Consider the following 21,570-nt stretch of genomic DNA (forward strand, 5'->3'; position numbering starts at 1 on the left):
CCAGATTGGGGTCGCTATAAAAACGAACACATCATCTGTGTGGTGAAGGTCAAGACATTGGTTTGTTCAGATCGGGTGTTCTAAAACTTAGGCAACCACCTCCAATGATGAGCAAAAACTGTTAGTCCAATAGGTGAATAAGTATCCAAATTCAAGACTGTGGAACTAAAGCATTCATGCTTGTAACCTGGTTTTGTCAGCAGACGACACAGTGATCCTGGTCAAATCATCTAATATCTCTTACATTACTGTGCCGTCTTCTGTGAGGTTTGCCTTCGTGCATGCAGTGGTATTGTTCAGCCCATTAGTTGATCTTCTTATGTAGGCCATTTGACTGGAAGGGGTGGTAGACAGAAGAGAGCGGACCGATGTTGCAGGCCTCTGGCAAGCATATTTTAAGGTCTGCTCGTTTGACACAAAAAACGGCTTGCTTTTTTGCAAAAGGCAAAGGTTTTTATGCATGTTTATTAATGACAATGTCATTAGCCACTGTGTCGGAAGTATTTAAAGCTTTTAAATACAAAATAAAACCCCAGATTAAATGTGTTCAATAACATTGATTGGTATGCTGGTGCTTATATACTTCCCTTGATGATGGAGAGAATTAATCTAGAATCATTCCCATTTTGCTTAACACCCTTCTATAATATTTTATTTTTTAAAATGGTCATGTTTGGTTATGTGATTTGTGTACTTTTCAAGTCAGTTTTATAAAATTAGATTGTTTTAGTTCATTATAAGAACTAGAAGGGAAAGTGTTCAAATGCAGAAATTGCAGAGTTGGCACACATCCACCCCGTAACCAATGTGGGATCCTGGGCATCTGATTTAATCTTGTATTGCCTAACCTCTCAAAATTGTCAGTCCCTAAGCCTTTCAAAATTGTCAGCCCTTCAGAGTGATTTCCTTCTAATGGTATGATCTTCATAAAAGCCTCATTCATGGTTTCACTATGGTGTTGCTTCCACTAGAATAGTGAGCATTGATATATTGCACACCACATGCACTTGTTCTTTTGATCTCTAATGGAAACATTATTTGAGAACCATATCCCACTTCTTATCTCATTCTGTCTGGATACAGATAACTTCCTGGTAGCTTATAACCTGCATCCACTATCCATGCTATGGTAGGTGTAGCTGTCTCCTTCCTTCCAATTGGTCTCCTCTATCCATTCTTCAGCCCTTTTGCATTCTGTGAGGCAGTTAATGTGAGTGCTCCGCCTATTCTGAGTTACATGTACCTTTTACATACAGTCCTGCATTAATGCTACAGGCTGCATGCCTTCCTGGACGCCACTGATAAAAAGTATCCTGTATCTATAGTAGAACAGAAGTAACCTCTTCGTAGACTGCTAATGTTGACCTTCAAATGCTACTTGTTTATCATTCTGATTATAGCAAGAATTAAGAGGGTACTGGGACTTAAAGGGAGTAAACATGCCTATTTTGAATGCTGCAAGGCAGCATATCAACCTATAGGTTGTGATCGCGACGAGGGGGTCGGTGGTGCGACCAGATATTCTTGATCACTTCATTCGATGTCTGTGCCCAGGGCCCCAAAAATGGTCAAGATGGCACTGCATACCGGAGTTTTAGTGATGATGTCACTCGATTCATCACAGCTCCCACTTTCTTAGGAAAAACAGCTTCAGCAGACAGTCATAGCAGAAGTGTTCTCGCCTGCCTCAGACCAAGTGTGAATCTCTGAGGAGTATACTCGGCTCCACTGAATGGATCACTTTATGCTGTCCTTCCTGATAACACTATCTTACATGTGAGAACGCAGCTGGTATCACAGAACTGTATAGTGGATCTTTGTTACCTGTTTGTAACATTGTTTCAGTAGGATTCCTTGCCTTGTCTGAACCTCCCCTGTGCATGGATGGTAGGGGGATTCTCACTTTGTCGAGGTCTCCTACTGTCATTGGTTTGTTTTGTCCTTTTGCTTGCTACTAATAAATTGTTCACCAATCCACCGGAATAGTCAGTGGTAATTTATCAATGATCCAGCACAACAACAGCAATATGTGAGCTTACCTGCCTAGAAACTGATCCACTACCTGCTCATAGCAAACCCAGAGACATGGTATGTGCGTTAAACTTCCATATCCAAAAAGCAAGAGAGTAAATGTAGAACTGGCAGAAATCAGCCAATATGCAGTTGGTTCTGTTATAACTACTGTGATACGATAGCTGCTCGAACTTTTGAATGCCAACATTCTGGAAAAAAATGATCAGGCACTGCTAGTTATGTTTATAAAAATGTTACTTCCTTCAGTGGAAGCGTCAATTGAAGATTTGTAAAGATTGCCTGAGGTCCGTCTAGGAGGTAGGGGTTTCGGGCATTGCACCCGTTTTAAACACCACACAAAAACAGGCATAATTTTACACAACTGATCATAACATTAAAAACTATACAGCATTGTCACTTTAAAGATTGCTCTTCAACTAACTTTGTGCTTAAGGGCCTCGCCCCTGCCTGACCGTATATCTCTCCCACTCCCCCCGGCCCCGCCCGACGTCCCCCCCTACTCTGCATGTCCACTCAAGACTAAAGTGTAACTGTTTGTAACAGCGCCTTCATGCCTATGGGTTTAGTGCGCTTTATAAATGAAAAAAATAAACACATGCAATTGCACCTTCCCAACTTTCATCCAGTCCTTCAACTCCTCTTCATCAGGAATTTCTGTAGTGCACTCAGGAAACCAATCTACCTGTTCATTAGCAGTGGCCTGAAAATACAAGGCAAGGACATTAGCGACATACAAAAATAATATCAACAAAGCATTTCTATATTACGTCCAGTGCAGCATTGTTGAGATTAAACTGATGCGAAGCACTGGTTTGCATGACATGGGTGGGGGGACTTGCCAGCTATGATCAAGCAGCCTGGATTAGTATTTATAAACATTTGTCATCTCTGCCTGTGTTCAGGATCTTGTAACATTACAATAATTAAGAAAACGATTCAAGTTTGGAAGCTTATGTGGCTTATGTATGACCTTTTCCAATCAGAAGGCACATAAAATAACATAAACTACCCCCCTGCAGCCAACAATAAATGGAAATAGGCAGTTAGACTGCCATGTATAAATGAAAGTAGAAACTTTAAGGCAAGCAGCTTCCCTTGGCATTCCACGATGCCGCACAGTGGCAGTTGGAACTCAGTTCATTATTCAAGCTCCGAAGGCATGATCTATTACCCATGCATGCCAACATTATACATTCCATTTGGGAGACGCTAGCCCAGTCCTGGTTTCCACTTTGCACTTGTTGGCTTGTATCATTGGGAAATGCACGACTACAAGTCCTAGAATGCAAAGTTAAAACCACAGTTGGACTAGCATTTGGATTAGCATCTCTAATAACAATTAAGTGCCCATTCGTTTTTAGTGCACTATTTGTGGAAATAAGTAGCTTTTCCAATCATTTTTCATCTGAATAAAGCTATCTCTGATTTGTTTCCCAGAGGGCAGGTAGCACTACAACCTGTATTGCTTGTCTTCACACGTAGCAGTTGCCAAACATGTATTAAGCACTGGTGAAACACGTATCCTGCTGTTATGACACTACACCTATTCCTACTTCTGAATCATCAGTTTGTACTACGAGAGGCCTTTTGCAATCAGGAGACCTGAGAACAGGAGCTTGGCAAAGGGCATCTATCAATTTCTGAAAGGCTTTATGACACTGCTCAGACCTACCTTCCACAGGAGGGTATTTGTGAGAACTAAGTATAGTGAGGGTGGCCTGCAATGGTACCGTAGTCACCCATGTTTGAGTACCAGGGCTTGTACAGCTGGAAGCAACTAGAGTTTCTCCACCCCTACCACATGGCCCAGGCAGACCACAGAACCTTAACACATTGGGCATTTAGAAGCCTTTAGGATCAGACTAGTCTTTTGAAATGCTAACAGCAATTTTGTTGAGTGAGATACATCTTCCCACATTGCGCGATAGGCAGCAATATAATCAAGATATGCCATACAGAGGTCACAAAGCCCATTTAAGAGCTGGTTCACAAGTCTCTATAATATGGCAAGAGCATTTTCTAACCTCAGCAGGCATTTCTCCAGATTCATAGGGGCCAGAAGGAGAGAAAAATGTCTTTTCTTTGGTGGTCTAACGGTGCATAAGTAAGACTGACATGGAGGGGTCATTGTGGTTGGCATAAACATGTATTTAAGTGAGAAAATGAAATGAAATCCTATCTTGGCCTAGATCTAAGAGGGTTTTCCGTGCCTCAACCAAAAATACTAATGTCCTTGTCAGGATATCCAAAAGTAAAGTCCAAAGTCCTAGGTCAGAATCCTATCTGTCCCTCACACTCTACGCTAAACTAAATTAATTCTCCAGCCTTCCTCAGACTTCTGGTATAGTTCATCAACTACTGGGGGGGAAGTCTCCCTTACCACAGCTTTCCTCAGGCTTATGACACAGTTCAACAATTGTCAGGAAATGGTCTGCCTTCCCCACCCGGCCTCCTTTCAGGCTTCTCGGGGGGTCCCAGACCCTGGTTGGCAGACAGGGGTCTCTTCTCCCAGGCACTGTGACGAAGAGGAGTGGGTTGGATGTTACTCGAAGCTGTGGCGAGTCCCTGATTATTCCAGCTCGGTGGGTCGAACTCGAAGCTGTGGTGGGTCCCGGACGCTGGTTGGCAGACTTTGTTTCCTTCTCTACCAAGTCTCTTAGTGCCAAACACAGTATTGGTTTACTCGCCTGCCAAGTTCTGTGTTGATAGGTATTACTCACAGTTCTCTTTGCCATCTCTTGATCTCACATGCAGACTTGGTTTAATCCCCTGCCAAGTAGAGCATTTGTAGATCTTATTCTGACAGTTCTCTTCACCTTCTCCTCTACTATTTGACAGTCCTGCGTCACCTTCCCTCCAAGTACTGTCATTAAGAAGATTAGGTAGTCTTGTTATGTGATCTGTCCTCCTCCGTTGGTTTGCCCGGTGAAGCCCTGCTGCTGTGCTGAAACACCAAATTGGCATTGACAGAGGCCCCTGCAAGGACGTTGGTGGGACCAATCAACTCCAAAGTAAGCCACCTGGACATCGCTCTCGAAGCTGGTTGATATTCCACAGAGTTGCTGCTGGAACCCCGACACCAGGGAGAAGAACACCAGTTTGTGTGTTTTGCTTTTAAGCTGGTCAAGAGACTCCAGGAAGATCCTCCGGACTCCCAGGAACGAGGACTGACCGAGCACGAGACACCTCAACAGAGTGCAGGACCCCAGATGTAAGGAAAGTCCGTCCCGACATCCAGGTACCGTGGAGGTGCTGTTTGCGGTAGACGCAAGGAGCTGAAACACCAAATTGCCACTTGTTGGAAGATAGCTGGTTCCTGTCGGTAACCGTCCCATTGCATTGCAGGAGTCCCAAGTCGTCCTCCCTCTTGTCCCCACGATGGAGGCCGAGGAACACCAGGATCTGCAGAGCTGCACAGGAACAAAAGTCATCTGCAGCTTTTCTTCTAACTAAAGGTACTGTAAAATCTAAGAGAACTTAACTCTTGTTGTAGATTTGTTTCTACCCTTCACAAGCCTAACAGCTTGTAGCCCTACATTAATTCTTCTTCTTCACTAAAGACTTCTAAAAACATTGTGCAAAACTCTTTTCTACTTACCTGCAAGAAGTGCTTCAGCTACATAGACTTTTGCCTATTGACTTTGGCCTAGCCTGTTTCCACTGAAAGACTCTCCTCCGACACTGGGGAGGGTTGACCTGTGCACTTAGATAATGTTTCCCTCAGTGTCCCACAGGGGTTATCTTCTTTCCCACACTTTTCATGCACTGTTAATGTTTTCTGTACCCTCTCGGGACCCCCAACCATAGGCTCAGCCACCCAAATACCTTTAAGGTCTTGGCTGCAGCCCTATGGTCGGCCACAGGCTTTCTCGTAGCTTTCCAAGCCTCCCCCAGTGCTCTGGGACTCTTCTCGGCTTGCCGCAGTGGCTCTGCGGCTCCTAACCCTGTTCGACAGGTTTCATCCAGCTGGACCGCATGGTCCTGCATTGCCATGCTGCGGGCACATTCCCCAGCATGCCTCTCGGTCCGCTCAGCGTCTCCGGTGGAGACCGCCACTTCAGCGTATCAACGCCAGGGTCTGCTCCTGCTGCTCTCCTTGTGGAGCGCCCTAGTCCCTCTAGCGGTTCCTCTCCGGAGCATCTGACATTCGGTTAAATCGGTTGTCAGTTTTTATATCAGTTTCAAATATGGTCAGTAGTTGACCGTTCACTCACGTTACTTTGTATCACTTGTGGTAACTTTTATCATTGTGAAAAGTAGCTTACACTACAGTACAATGGGGTACACTTTTTGTTTTGCCCTAGACTAACAGAGGATTTTTGGTTACTGTAGGTGTGTTAAAAGGATAAACTGGTGGCAGCAGGGACTTTTTCCCTCTTTTGGGGACTTTTTAGGTTTACCGCAGTTTGCTACCAACTGTGGCTACTGGTCAAACATGACTGTGCCTCAAGATTTTATGCGCTTGTCCTTTTGCCATCTTGTTCTTTAGCCTTCTTCCTGGCATGACAGGCCAGGAAAATCCTTATAAGGACTTCCACTGCCCGGGAACGCAGAGGTTTCTGGCAGACTACTGAAGGGCTGTGTGCGTTTGCTGGCAGGATGTGGGCTGGGACTGTTTGATCCCAATCCACAAACTGGTTTCAGTGTGTCCGAGTCATATTCATGAGTGTTCCCACCAGTGGTCCTGATTTGACCACTGCCGGGGTGTGTGTGTGTGTGGGCTGCATCATGTTTTGCTGCATTCTTCCGTCGAGAGTCCTTGCAACAGTGAAAGGCACCAACCGGAGATCAGCTAGAAACTGCAACCTGTGCAAATCAAGTACTGCGACTTTTGGCGGGAAAAGCAACATTGGACCCTCTTTCTTTTGTCCTGCCAAGTCTGGGGAAGAATCGGAGTACGGGGGTAAGTTACAAAGCTTCTTACCTACCCATATACTCCCATTATAAGTCAATTGACTTATAATAAACTGTATTCTACCACTTTTGGGTGTGCCATAGTAAAGGTTTACCTAACAACGCTCACACCAGATTGAATACACCCTGCTAGGAAAAATAAGGCGAACAGCAATCTTTAAAGGATAACAAGTTTAATCTTACAAATGAGGATGGTAGCAAAGGACTCTGCTGCCTGACCGTTCTTCTCCGGTCCCTTTTCCCGTTCCTTCCTGCCAAAGTGGTTTCAAGCAGGGGTTTATATAGGTCCAGCTTGCCATGGTGCAGTCACTGGAGCTGGATCATGACTTCAGCCCAATCCGTCCTTTTTCCATAATAGGGATGCTGCAAAGCCTTCTTTCTTTGTTGTCAGCGGTTTTGTCAGGGCATGCTGTTCTACATTTTGCTAGCTATGCAAAAACACACTGCAGCTCTGCAGACTTTTACAAACCATGAGGCCTAGCCCAAGGAAAACTAAACATTTGGATCCATGTATGTTAGGCAGAAACCTGTGCAGTTCCCTCTGGGACCACTGCAAAATATTTAAGACTACAGGTGTTTGGCAGTAAACCCACTTGGTAGCAGTCTGTACCACACAGATTCACTTGGTAGCTGTGGCTGAGCAGTCAGACTTCCCTCAAGAAGAGTTAGGCAGTATACAGACTATTCACAATAGGTCAAGAGAACACAATAGAACAAGTAAACACTGACCAGGGCTTGGTGTAAAAGAGAGATAATTATTTATTTAAAACCACATCTAGAAAAACACACAGGCACTAATAGTAAGCAATTCAGAAACACGGTCACTAAAAGATATACACTCCCTTAAAAGAATATATGCAAGTCTTAAGTAAAGCCCCACTTATTTTCAGAGAGCGGTGAGCGCTTAACGTAGATGGCACTCTAATAATTCGTTTTAAAAAGGGAGAGAAAAGCAGAGAATGAACTGAAACAGATCCCAACACTTTTTCATGAACACAACAAGAGAGGAAGGCAAAGTAACACCGTGAATTCAGAGTCAGTAGGCCGGATCCGCTTTAAGAGGATCAAAACGAAATGTGTCCAAGGTCACACGGTTGCAGTGCACAAAAGTCTTGTAACGGTTCAAAAAGGAGTTGGACCAAAGAAAGGGACCAGTTAGAGGGTCAAGGTGGCCAGCCCAGTCCAGAAGGTTAAGGGGTTATTATTACCTTGTTGCAATCTTTAGAAAGGGAGGCCTGGCGGACACGGTACCTTAAAGTGGTGAGAATACTCCAGCAGGGGAAGTTGTTCCTGGCAGCGGATGCAAGTCGGTGCTTCGTCCGGGGGAAGATAAGATCTCGTCGGGGAGGAAGACAGGAGTCTGTTGCACTGCCAGGGAAGAAACCAGCCACGGAGTTTCTCAGGTACAAGGAGCGGTCCGTTGATTCGCGGTCCAGTGGTAAGTGGCTATCCGGCTGCCGGGGTGCTTGGCACTGGCAATTCGACCACAAACCGGTCTGGGGTGCGAAGAGAAGGTAAACTGGTTGTGCCCACCAGTCAGGGGAAGAAGCCTCTCCAGCCGGGAGATCTTCTCTGTCGTCGGGAAGTGGCGAGTCGGTTCCACAGGGCTCCACCGGTGGTGTCGTCGTGGTAGGTCGGCTCAGCTTCTCCCTCGTCGGATTCTCAGGTCCTGTGGCGACTTCTGAAGTTCCAGTCCCAAAAGCCCTGCTTTTATGCAGCATACCCCCATTCACTCAGCTTAGTTGTCAATCAAACATGCTAAGTGGTGAGCCGGCCGGCTCACCACTTGGGCCAATCACACAAGAGTGCGACTTGAGTTACCAAGGTAACTCAGTCCAGGGTGCCTAAACCCCCTCCCACACTCTCTGTGGTACCCAGACAGAGTGCCACCACTTTTGGAGGCTTCTGTGGAGAAGCACACCAAAATGTGGAACTAAGGGCTCGACTTGGGTTGGAGTCACAGAAGAGAACAAACGCCATTTTAGAATCGAGTCCTGGCAAAAAATACCAACCGGCAAATTAATATTAATTAAATAAACCGTCGGTATGTTCGAGGCTATGAGAATTAAATAATTAAAGTCGGTAGCCACGAACAATGGGAAAATCCCATAGGGATATATTCGCGGTCGAATATAAAAAGTAGTATCCACTGCCACCAGCCAAAACTCGATCAGGGGGGACGGAGACGTGCCCCCTCGACCAACAGACCCCAGGGCAATCGAATTGCCCCGACCAGTACGTCCACAATATGATGGTTTGTACTGGTTTCTGTTAATAATTTGGGACTAGTAAAGCCAATGGTGACTTTGCATGCCCTGGGAGACAGTCAGTCCCAAGGTATGGAGTCTATGGTGGGGTGTCACTATGACACCCCTGTGTTACTGCACGGAGGGTGCTGTGTAACACACATAGTAAAAACACATGAGACCCTATGGAGTAAAGGACCCCATAGCCCATAAAACACATTAACAGTCAAAGGAACACCATAAATCATGTCCAAGAGTGGGAGAAAAAGTCTCACTCTTGGCAGGAGAAAAAAAAAAACTCTAGAAATCCAGCAAAGTTGCTGGGGGACTCACTAGGTTAGGAAATTCAGCCTAAAGAGAGAATTCTCCCTAACAATGTACAAACTTAGTTCATCCATTCTATCCATATTCCACTCATCCTGCTCACGTTATCTAGTTTCCTCCACAATTTAGACTCATACTTTATCTCTAAATGCACTTTGCTGCACAAAACATGCAAGGCCAAATTTTAACCTGCATGTAGCCTTGACGGACAGTGGACACCTGGTGAGCCAGTTCGTACTTCGGCCATAGTGAAGAACACCGCACACTTAAGCGCCTGTGCTCCATTTAGATCCCACAAGCCTTATTCCTTCTAGGGAGGAGGGGGAGTTTGACTCCTCTACAGCACTAACTAAGCTTTTACAACGCCTAGGATCTGACATTACAAATCTATCCAGCTAATAGTTAATTGCGCCTATATTTGACAATAACTACCTTCTTCAGTGCTTGTCTATGTGATTATGGTTGCATGAGAGCCTTCTCAGTGCCCATCCTCCCCCCTAGTCCATTATAGTGCCTTGAAGATGTCTTGCCTAACTCTAAAGCGCTTGGGGGTTCGGGAGGACCCTGGCTCTTTCCCAACATTTCCCCTCTTTCGTTACTTCTACAGTAACAAATCCATCCGACATATCTACAACCCCAACAGTATCAGTTTGAGTTTCGCCATTTATTGTATGGCAAGGTGCATTAGAACCCCCAACTGAAACCATCATCTTTGCACTACTAGGTACTACATTGACACAACATCGGAGACCCAATTGGTACGTGCAGAAGAGGACCAAAAGGAACACGTTAACAGGCACCAGTATTTGTACTGCTTCCCCCACCCATGACGGGACACAATCAAAGGCAAGCGATAGCCAATCTGTGTTCTGAACTCCACCTTCTTTCTTCATCTGAAAACCTAGATTGTGGGATAACGACCCATTCTCGGCATCCTCCGGGGGTGCAAAAGTGCAGCAGCTGTTTCCCAACTTTTTACACACTCCTCCTTCTATGGCAGTTAATAGATGCAGCATATATCGGTTCTGCATCGTCATGAGTCTCAACGCACGGAGCAGTACTTTGATGGCGTTGAACCCATTCTCTATCATTGTCGAGCTGGACTAGCACCCATCCAACGATTTGAACCCACTTGGCGTTAGCAGCTGCTTGTACCCCAGGAGCCAGAAAAGATGAAAAGAAAGTCTCTGCTGAGCTAAAAAGTCGATACTCGTCGGGTATTCCTCCAAGCAGTGCGTAAGAGTCTTTTGAGATCTATTTCGATCCCTTCTTTCTTTTCAGCTGTTGAAATCGTTCTTTTTCTGGCAGCATACACAATTATTGTGTGATCTGCAAGTCTCACTCTGCTTCTTTAGGTGCTAGAGTGGTTGTTGGCACCTTGACAGGCAGTTCTTTTCCCTTCAGGTGTTTTTCCAGGATTACTAGTAATGCTGAGTGCAGGGTGGCCAATGAACACTTGCCCCTCCAGGATGATGAGAGGTACAAGTAGGCTTGTCGGCCACAAACGCAGTAGTAATCCCTCACTGCTGCCATACCTTTCATCATATCAGGGATCACAAGAGTGTGGTTGCACTGTGTGTTTGCACTAACAGGAACTGTTCCTTCATTGCTAAAACAAAGTTCATAGTCCATGTCTCTATGTATTCGCACGGACTTCTCCATTGTCGCAGTCCATGTCAGCCTTATGATGTATTCAGATCATATTTGCACACAGTCTCTACTTGGGCTATTATTGCTTTGCTGTAGTCGATCAGTCCATCACCGGGCACGTCACTGCGGTACCCAGCCATTTGTTGACGACATGTGAGTGACCTCACATGGAAAGATATGGTGCTTGTAAACACTTGCTGTATTTCGTACTGCCATTTCATAGTGCTGGGTCTAGATCGATGCTCTTCAACTGCACACTGTTCCTGCAATGTGTCCTTTATCCAACATATTGTAAGAACCAGGCATTGTGCCTCTATAATTGGGACGGGCAGTGGAACTAAAACCTTAGGAGCCAATGACGCATGCAGAATGAGTGCACACAGGTAACAGCCGTCATTCATCACATACTTTCACACTACGCATATCCGAGAACTTTGAATGCTGAATGTCAGAAATGGCGTCAAAGCCCATACCCTTATACAAATCATACGTCATCTGTACTTCTCGTCTTATTCATTTAAGGAAATCTGTGTGGGTGGCCGGCAAAAGTAAGAGAGTGTATGTGAGAGAGAGAGTGTGTGAGAGAGAGAGTGTGTGAGAGAGTGTGTGAGAGAGAGTGTGTGAGAGAGAGTGAGAGAGAGAGTGAGAGAGAGAGTGAGAGAGAGAGAGTGTGTGTACGAGAGAGTGAGTGAGAGTGAGTGAGAGAGTGAGAGAGAGTGAGAGAGAGAGTGTGAGAGAGAGTGTGAGAGAGAGTGTGAGAGAGAGAGTGTGAGAGAGAGAGTGTGAGAGAGAGAGTGTGTGAGAGAGAGTGAGAGAGTGTGAGAGAGTGTGTGAAAGAGAGAGTGTGAGAGAAAGTGTGAGAGAAAGTGAAAGAGAGTGTGAAAGAGAGTGTGAAAGAGAGTGTGAAAGAGAGTGTGAAAGAGAGTGTGAAAGAGAGTGTGAAAGAGAGTGTGAAAGAGAGTGAGAGAGAGAGTGAGAGAGTGTGAGAGTGAGAGTGAGAGAGTGTGAGAGAGTGTGAGAGAGATAGAGTGAATGTGTGTGAGAGATAGTGTGTGTGAAAGAGATAGTGTGTAAGAGAGTTTGTGAGAGAGTGTGTGTGTGTGTGTGTGAGAGAGAGTGTGTGTGTGAGAGAGCGAGTGTGTATGAGTGAGTGTGAGACCTCTACGCAGCCTTTGACACTGTGAACCATGGGATAATGGCACAACGTATTGGGCAGGTGGGAAAAGCGTCCAAACAGGTGATAAACTGGTTTGAATCATTTCTCAAAGACAGAACTCAGAGGGTAATATTGGATGGATTCACCTCACAAATGGTGGAGCTGGAATGTGGGGTAACGCAAGGCTCCTCTTTATAACCCCTCATCTTCAACTTGTACTTTCACCCAGTTTTCAGAAGTATGGCTTGCGATTTCATGCGTATGCAGATGACACGCAGTTATACATTGAAATCCAGAGTATTGAAGATGCCTTTGAGGGGATTAATAAGTGCATGGAAGAACTCAAGGAATGGATGACTGGTAACCATCTACAATTAAACGCAGCCAAAACAGAAATCATACTGTTCGGCCCCAAGAACAAAATGCTGTCTGAGAGACAGAATCCCCCACCATTGATCCTAGGGGAACTGCAGTACTAAAAAAAAAAAAAATGTGGGCTGCTGGTGGCAGGAAAGTTTAGGCAGTGAGACTCAGGTGGGGGCCAAAGTGAAATCAGTCTATTGTGCACTGCGATCACTAAGAAATGTGCTACCCTATATTCTGTTGGAGGACACAGCAGTTGTGGTGTGGGCAATGTAACCCCCACCTGGTCTACTGCAATAGTCTATTAGCCTGAATTTCACAAAAACAAATTGCCAGACTTCAAAGAGCTCAGAACGTGGCAGTCGGAGTAATGGGAAACCTTGGCAAACAGGACCATGTATCATTAACGTGACGATGCCTCCACTGGTTGATGGTGGAGGATAGAATTACATTCAAAATGGCCTATTCAGTCTTTAATTGCCTGAAAGGGTTTGCACCCAGTTACCTGTCTGAAAAAATGATGATATACCACCCAAGAAGGAATCTGCGTTCAGTAGACAAATTCCCGACCTGCATCCCACAGACTAAATGCATCTCAAGAGGAGACAGAAGCTTTGGAGTTTTTGGGCCTAAAGTCTGGAACCAGCTTCCATTAGAGATCAGAATGTGTGAATCTCTTGTCCTCTTTAGGAAGGGATTAAAAACCTCTCTATTTAAATATAAAAACCAAACAACTGGAACTCCGGCTCCGCATACTTTTGGATTCTCTTAGTGATCATCTGCGCCCAAATACGGTTCATTCTGTCTGGTGCACGTAATAAATCATTTAAAATCAAAAAATCTATGTCTGTCTGTCTGTCTGTCTCTCTCTCATCATCATCATCATCATCATCAGTTATGTCCCTGATCTGTCAATTGAGCTTTGCAAAGTACTTGTCTCAGGTGCTCTTCGGAAATCAGAGATGCAGCCAATATCGTAACTCCTTCATGCGGCCGTCGAGAGGCTTTCAGAACACCACCTCATATGGACCTTGAAACCTGCTCCAGTTGTGGCCGATATGTTTGCAGTTGCTGTGTCCTGTCCTTCGCTCCTGGGAGGCGCAATCTTTCGGGAGATATATTTGAAAGTACGTGTTAAATATTCCCTAAATTCCTCTCCTAGCACCATCGCTGTTTGAAGTGCATCTGACGCTTTCCTCACAGGGCATATGGCGGATTGCATGCGCCTGCCTGTGACTATTTCTTGTAGTGTTAAATGGTGGTCCTTACTTGGCTGTGTGCATAAACTGAAGGCGGGCAAGGGCAAACAATGTACCCAGTTTTTCTTCAACTTAGAACACAATTTTGACATTTTACTTTTCAAAAGCCCATTGATCCTCTCCACAACACCATTAGCCTGAGGGTAGTAAATGGAACACATTTGATGTTTTATGCCCAATAGCGCTGCAACATGCTGAAATAGTGCATTAAAGAAATGTGTGCCATTATCCGATCTCAATACTTCGTACACGCCCCACAGTGGAAACAACTCTCTGACCAGGAACCGTGCTGCACACTTCGCATCTAGGTGTGCACATGGTCCTGCTTCCACCCACCTTGAAAAGGGGCAAACCACCACAATAAGGTACCGCCATCCATTGCCCCTTTCCCCCATATCTGCATAATCTATATGTAATTCACGGAACGTCCCCGTAGGGCGAGGCAATGTACCTCTTAATGTCTGTAATGGCATCACTGTGCTAAAACTTCGGCATGTCAAGACAGTGTATTGTTTTGTTTTGAAATGCTTTCCTAGAGGTTTGGCACAAACCAGTCTTCCTGAATATCTGCCACAATATGTTGCTTTGAGCTGTGGGAGGGGAAATGTAGTTTCCCAAATGCCAGAGTAATTCTTGGGGCATCACCACCTTCCCATAACTCTCCTCCCTCCACAATAAATCAGTGGGAGACTGTTTGCATCCCCTCCTCAACCAAAGCTCAGTTTCCTCCTCAGGCACTTTCTCTTGCAACTCTATGATCTGTGATATGGGCAATGCTGTGTACAGAACTGTGGTCTCACTTTCTACAGGTGTGGTCACTATACACTCTGTTAACATTGTATCTGAGAGATAGGGAGATAGGCTGCCAACTTGTCCGCAGCCGCGTTGCCCTTAGAGATTTCATCCGTGGCATTAGTATGGGTGGCATATTTGACGAATGCCACAGCAGAAGGCCATGATAAGGCTTCAATCATTTCCTCCAACAGCCTCATGCGGTTTTCAGGTCATCATCAGTGGATGCCTCTGTCAAAAATGTGACAGTATTCACCCTCCTAAACCTTACTATAACAATATGAGGTTTGGATATTATAATCTAATATTCGAGGATCTCAGAGTGGTCAAGGTCGATTTAGATCTTTTCAAGATGGCGAGTAGCGAATGGTCCACAAGTAAGCTAACAGAGCACCCCATGACAATTGTGGAACTTTTCTCTATCGCAAATGCAGCCGCTGCAAGTGCTTGTTCACACGTGAACTGTCCCTGTATGACCGAGTTGAGCATCCCACTATAATAGGCCAATGGCTTGTGGCCCATTTTGCTCTTTTGAGTCAACACTGCAGTCATGAGCCGTCCATCAGAGTGGAAGAATAAATAAAACTCTGGTGTATAATCCGGAGTTGCTAAAAGCTTCTTTCAAGTCCTCAAATTGTCTTCATTTCTTCGGGTCCATTCCAGTTTACCGTTTTTTGTCTTCTGTCCTTCTCTGAGACTTTGCAACAGCGGCCTTGTTTAGGCTGCATATTCTAGGATCCATGCCCTACAATCCATGCCATACAATAATTACTGCTGCATTCCCTTGACAGAACTGGGCCTGGGGGGGGGTACATACTGCTGCTGCCCCATCTGTTAGTATTTTGTTCCTGTTTGCAGAGAGAAGTTGGCCAAATATAGTACCTCCTGTTGGCAGTATTGCAGCTTCTTTATATCGGCCCTGTACCCTTTGTGAGCCAGCAATTGCAATAATGCAATAGAATCCCTCCTGCACTGCTGTTCATGTTCACTACATACTAAGCAAATCATCCGCATACTGGATGATCATGCTAGGCACCTGAATATTTCCCAAGTCGGCATGCAGCACTCTATTGAAAATACTCCTTCACAGTACCGTTGAGGCAATCTCGTGTGCTCGGAATGCTGTTGCCATGCGCAAACGCAGTGAGATACCATGAATCAGGGTCGAGTAGGATTGAGAAGAACACATTCTTCAGATCCACCACTGTGAAGTACGTTGCTGTATTGGGAATGCTACATAGGATCGTCGCATGATTCAGAAGTACCGGAAATTCCTTCTGCACCATGTCATTAAGAGGTGATTGCTTTATTCGCGACACTCTGTGGTGTAAGATTAGAAAACTCGGTTTCCCTGAAAACATCATTCAGCTCTTGGCATTATTACATACAGACACATACTTTAAAATCTGTATCAATAGGCAGGCTGATGTTACTCATGAAATTCTTACTTGTACGGGGGTGAAGCAAGGCTGTTGCCTTGCATCAACACTCTCTAACCTGTATTTGGTTGATATTTATGTTATGTTATGGTATTTTGCATTTATATAGCGCCTTATATACCATTGGTATGGTCTGAAGGCGCTGGTAGGTTGAACGGCATTGGGAACCGAAGTTCAGATCAGTAGAGAGAGTAGAGGAGTCAAAAGGTGCATGTGAGCACCAGGTATGTGTGCAGCTCATATGGTATTCGTGTAATAGCTGCTTCTTAGCTGTAGGTGCGGTGGTTGAGAGATCAGGAGTATGTGTTCGATCCGGCAGGGTTTATCCAGACCGGATGTGGCTGCGTTAGGCCTGTGGAGAAACGCCTGGCTGGGGGTGTCCAGCCAGCAGTGTTTACTTAGAGTGATGTGGAGTGAGCGGCGGATGTAGGTATGAGAATAGTTATACCGAATGGTGTCATAGTATCTGTGTTCTAGTTGAGTGGTGATGTAAAGGAGAGAGTAAGCGTGGTGGTGAGATATGATGGGTTATATGCTCTTTTGAACTTTCTTTGCATTCTAGACCATACTATATACGCAATTCTACTCTACGCACTCGATCCCTCTACGCACTCGCCCCCCTCTACACACTGGCCCCCCCTCTACACACTCGTCCCCTCTAATCATTCATCCGCTCTTTATTTGCTTCTCCTGCGGATACCTGCAGATACAACCTGGATCAGTCACGTGCTCTACATACTCGTCCGCTCCAGATACTCATCTGTACTAGACCCTCATTCGGATTACACTCCTCCGTTCTGCACATTCGTCTGTTTGACGCACTTTCGAGTTCTATACGTTTCACTGTATTTACGCACTCATCCGCACTACTCGTTCGTCCGCTCAACACACCCAGCCTCTCTACACACTCATCCGTTCGAGATGTTCATCCATTCTATATACTCATTCAGTTTACTTATTCATTCGATTTCCACACTCATTTGAACTATGTAGTTATCTATTCTTCCATTCGTGCATTCTTACACTCATTGCATTCATGTGTTCCATCTGCTTCATTGTTTCTAACTATCTCATCCATGCCATTCATTTCGTTTATTCCTCATGCATTCCGTCCATTTCAGCAGTTGAACTCTCTTCACTGTTTCCGTATGGTTTATTCTTGTTGACCCTTTTACTGCTTTGATCTACTTTATGCTTTTAATTATGTTTGTCCTTCTAGTTTATATTAGGGGTTATTAGCTGTCGATTTCTCGCATCAGGTAGTTTGTTGGATTGGTGTCATTGAGTTGCTGTTAAACTGTTTGGGTTAGTATGGTATGGGTTGGTTTTATGGGAAGAGCCAGGTTTTCAGCAGTTTGCGGAAAGACGTTAAGTCCTCAGTTAGGCGGATGTGAGGTGGGAGTGAATTCCATAGTGTGGGGGCCAAGGCTGAGAATGATGATCCGCCTAATCTGACGGAGTTTGTCTTCGGTATAACTAGGAGGCTGGCTGAGCTCGATCTTAGGGTGCGTGGGGGGTGATAGGGTTTTAGTTTGTCTTGAAGATATTGAGGTCCGGTTTTATGCAGTGCTCGATGGGAGATGCATAAGGTTTTGAAGGTCACCCTTCGGGCTACTGGAAGCCAGTGCAGCGTCTTAAGGGCTGGGGAGACGTGGTCTCTTGGGTCAAATGCAAGTAGCAATTTGGCTGCCAAATTTTGTGCCCTTTGGAGTTTGTTCAGTTGGTACGAATGGACTCCGAGGTATAGGGGGTTTGCGTAGTCCAATCTTGATAAAACGATTGATTGGACGCGGAGAGTCTGTTGGGAAAAGAGAGATACGGAAAGATGCGCCCAAGGGTTTTAAGGTGGTAGTGGCAGGACTTTGAGACGTTGTTGACTTGGCGAGAGAGTGTTAAAGGGGTAGTCCAGCTAAACATTTTATTTAAAAAATAGATAGGCAACATTAAAAAAAAATACTAGCACTTTTTTTTTTAAACTTCCTATGTAAAATTTTGAGCTATTCAAGCTCAAAATTCACAAAAGCAAGCACATGGGCGCATCCATTTTGTGAAATGGATGCCCGCCTGTGCTGGCTTTTGCTTTTGCAGCACTAATGAAGGAAAAGCCAGCCAGCTGTAGTAAACAAAAGCTACCGCTGGGTGGCCTTTCCTTCATTGGTGCTGTACGCGGAGGACGGGGACCGGAGACCAGAGCAGGAAAGCTGCAGCTGAATCTCGGTAAGTGCCATTTATTTTTTTTAAAAAATAAGCACTAGCTGCGGAGGAGCTCGGAGGAGCCTGAGAAACTCGGAAAGAAAAACCGCAGCGTTTTCAAAACACAACCGCGTTGTGTTTCTGCCTGCTGTGGCTATCACTTTGGGTGAAAGCCAAAGTGACCCAAAGTGAAAGCCAAGGCAGGCAGAAACACAACGCGGTTGTGTTTACATGCCGCGTTGTTTCTGCCTACAGCTGATTTCCCATTTGGGGCTCTCTGGCTCCCCACGGGGAGGAGCCTGAGAAACTTGGAAAGAAAAACCGCAGCGTTTTCAAACACAATAACGTTGTATTTATGTTTGCGGTCGCTTCAAAAGCAACCGCAAACATAAATACAACGTTTTTAAAGCTGCGGTTTTATTTCTAAGTTTTCCAGGCTCCTCCAGCCCGGAAAACGTAGAAAAAAGACCGCAGCTAGTGCTTATTTAAAAAAAAATAAAATAAATAGCACTTACCGAGATTCAGCTGCAGCTTTCCTGCTCTGGTCTCCGGTCCCCGTCCTCCGCGTACAGCACCAATGAAGGGAAAGCCACCCAGCGGTAGCTTTTGTTTACTACAGCTGGCTGGGTTTTCCTTCATTAGTGCCGCAAAAGCCAGCACAGGCGGGCATCCATTGCACAAAATGGATGCGCCCATGTGCTTGCTTTTGCGAATTTTGAGCTTGAATAGCTCAAGATTTTACATAGGAAGTTAAAAAAAAAAAGTGCTAGTATTTTTTTTTTTTAATGTTGCCTATCTATTTTTTAAATAACATTTTTAGCTGGACTACCCCTTTAAGTCAGAGTACAGGGTGCATCCAAGATTTTTCACTGATTTGGAGGCAGTCGGAGAGTTGCCCATGGCGGATAGCCATGGTAGTGGGTGCGGAAGAAGTTCTGAGTTGCCACATGCCATGATTTCCGTTTTAGAGGGGTTTAACAGGAGGTGGCTTTGGGTCATCCAGAGTTCTATGTCAAGGAGGCATGAGGCCAGGTCAGGTTGGGAGTTGGGTTTTGAGTCCAGGAGTTTTAGAATTAAAAAGATAGGCATGCTCCTTGTGGGCTGTGTCGACTGGTCGGGCTTGGGAGGTATAGCTGGAGAGAATCGTTATTTGGTACCTATCTTTGAGGAATGAAGCTATCCATTTAAGAGTGGTTCCACTAATTCCTAGGGAGTGGAGGTGGTCTAGGAGGATTGAGTGAATAATCGTGTCAAAGGCGGCAGATAGGTCGAGAAGGAAGGATTAGTGCGGCGCATCCCGCAGAGTCAGCCGTCATTTTAAGGTCATCCCAGATTGAGGTTAGGGTGGTTTCAGTTCCGTGGCGGTCTCTGAAACCTGATTGGGTGGGGTCTAGGAGATTGTTGGCTTTGACAAAGTTATTTAGTTGGGAGTATGGGAGTAGGCGGTTCGGTCAATGAGTTTGGCAAGGGCCTTGGGCCAAAATACCTTCAACTCTCTCTTCCTAAATATCTTCCTTCTCAAGCTCTTCGCTCATCCGCCTCCAACTCCCTCAGGGTCAGCCGCTTCTCCAAACAACGAGTTGGTGGCAGATCTCTCTCCGCTGCATGGGCCTCCCTCTGGAACAGCCTTCCTGCCTCCCTGAAACTTGAGGAGAACCATCTCCGGTTCCGGAAGCACCTCAAAACCTTCCTCTTCGCCTCTGCTTTCTCTCTCCCTCTCCCCTGCTAAAGTTACTGAAACTGCACTGAATCTGCAACTGGTCCACTCGCCGTTCTCGGTCCTTGGCCCAGCCACTCTCCCCTGCACTGCCTCCCTGGCACCCCCTGCACTACGGGACTGTGTCTGTATCCCACAGCCCCCCCTTCGCAGCACTTATCTGCACTTACTCGCACTACCACTAGTTGGCCCTTGTTATTTCCTGTATGCTATTGACCCTGTAATGCTCTTTCCCCTCTCCCTTTCCCCCTTGCACTTCTCCCTTTCCCCTCTACCCTTGCACTTGCACGATCTGAATGACACCTGGCCTAGTAGGATCGTTGTCTGTCTCCCTTTGTTTCCCCGCTTGCCTCGTCGCGCCTTGAAACACTTGTGTATAGGCGCATTACAAATGCCATATCATATCATAACCTGGTGTTTGCGATGGGGCGGTAGTTTTTGGGCTCGAGCGGGTCGGGCGAAGGTTTTTTTAATTAGAGGTTTGACGTGAACCGTTTTGAATGCTTCGGGAAAGATACCAGAGGAAAGGGAGGCATTTATGATAGATCTTGCGTGTTCTCCTGAGCCGGTGGAAGCGAAAATTTCTTTGAGGGTTGTCGCTGGGCAAGGGTCCAGCGGCGATCCAGATGGTTTGCGGGCGGATAGAAGTTTTAGAAATTGCTCTGGTGATATTGGACTAAAGTGTTCGAATGTTGGTTGTGTAGGGGTTGCAGCTGGTGGGCTGGCGGGTACGGGCAGAGAATTGCCTGGTGGATGTAAGGGCGCTAGTTTGGTGGTTAGAGTTTTTGTCCTTTCGATAGCCGTGGTGTAAAAGTGGAGGGAGAGTGAGTCGCACAGTGATTGTGACGGGGTCGGGACAGTCGTGGTGCAAGCCGGAATGGTGAATTCGGAGATGATTTTGTGGAGTTCTTTGCTTGGGTTTTTGCAGTTTAGGATTCGGGTGTTGTAGTGGGCTTTGCGGAGGTCGGCCTTGTACTGGTAAAGGTGTAGGGCCAAGGAGGCCCTGCTCTCCTGGGTTTTGTCTTTCTGCCATTTGCGTTCTAGATATTTGTACAGTTGTTTTGTGGTCTTCAATTCTGGAGTGAACCATCTGGGGAAAAGGCCACGGCGGGTTGATGGTTTGCAAGGGGGTGTGAGCCACATCAGAGATGCGTTGAGCCATGAGTCAAAGGCTTCGGGGGTTAGTTGTTTGTTGACATGGCAGGTAGGAGGTGGAGATTGGAGGAGTGCCACGGCTAAGTCCGGGGCGATTATAAATTTTTTCCAGCATTTGCGTAGATTCGGAGGTTCAGATTCGAGTATGGGAAGGGGGGGTCGGGTGAGCAAATGGTGAACGAGAGAATGAAATGATCGGACCAGATGATAGGGGTGGGTGGCTTTAAATGAATCAGGGTGTTGGAGCTAAAGATGGCATCAAGAGTGTGTCCTTTATAGTGAGTCGGCCATTTATGTGGGGTTGGAGATTAATTGCGTCTAAACCGTC

At 45.8% G+C, this 21,570-nt stretch overlaps 1 protein-coding gene across 1 annotated transcript in view; it reads right to left on the bottom strand.

Moving 5' to 3' along the window:
* Positions 1 to 21,570, bottom strand: part of CMTR1 (cap methyltransferase 1) — a 2,036,190-nt gene that overhangs the window by 1,743,296 nt on the left and 271,324 nt on the right. Inside the window, exon 5 of the mRNA XM_069608763.1 lies at positions 2,642 to 2,734. Within this exon, the coding sequence (XP_069464864.1) occupies positions 2,642 to 2,734 (93 nt within the window). The remainder of the gene's footprint in view (positions 1 to 2,641; positions 2,735 to 21,570) is intronic.

Source organism: Ambystoma mexicanum, chromosome 4q, assembly GCF_040938575.1.
Source record: "Ambystoma mexicanum isolate Mex_15411 chromosome 4q, UKY_AmexF1_1, whole genome shotgun sequence".
NCBI classification, from domain to species: Eukaryota; Metazoa; Chordata; class Amphibia; order Caudata; family Ambystomatidae; genus Ambystoma; species Ambystoma mexicanum.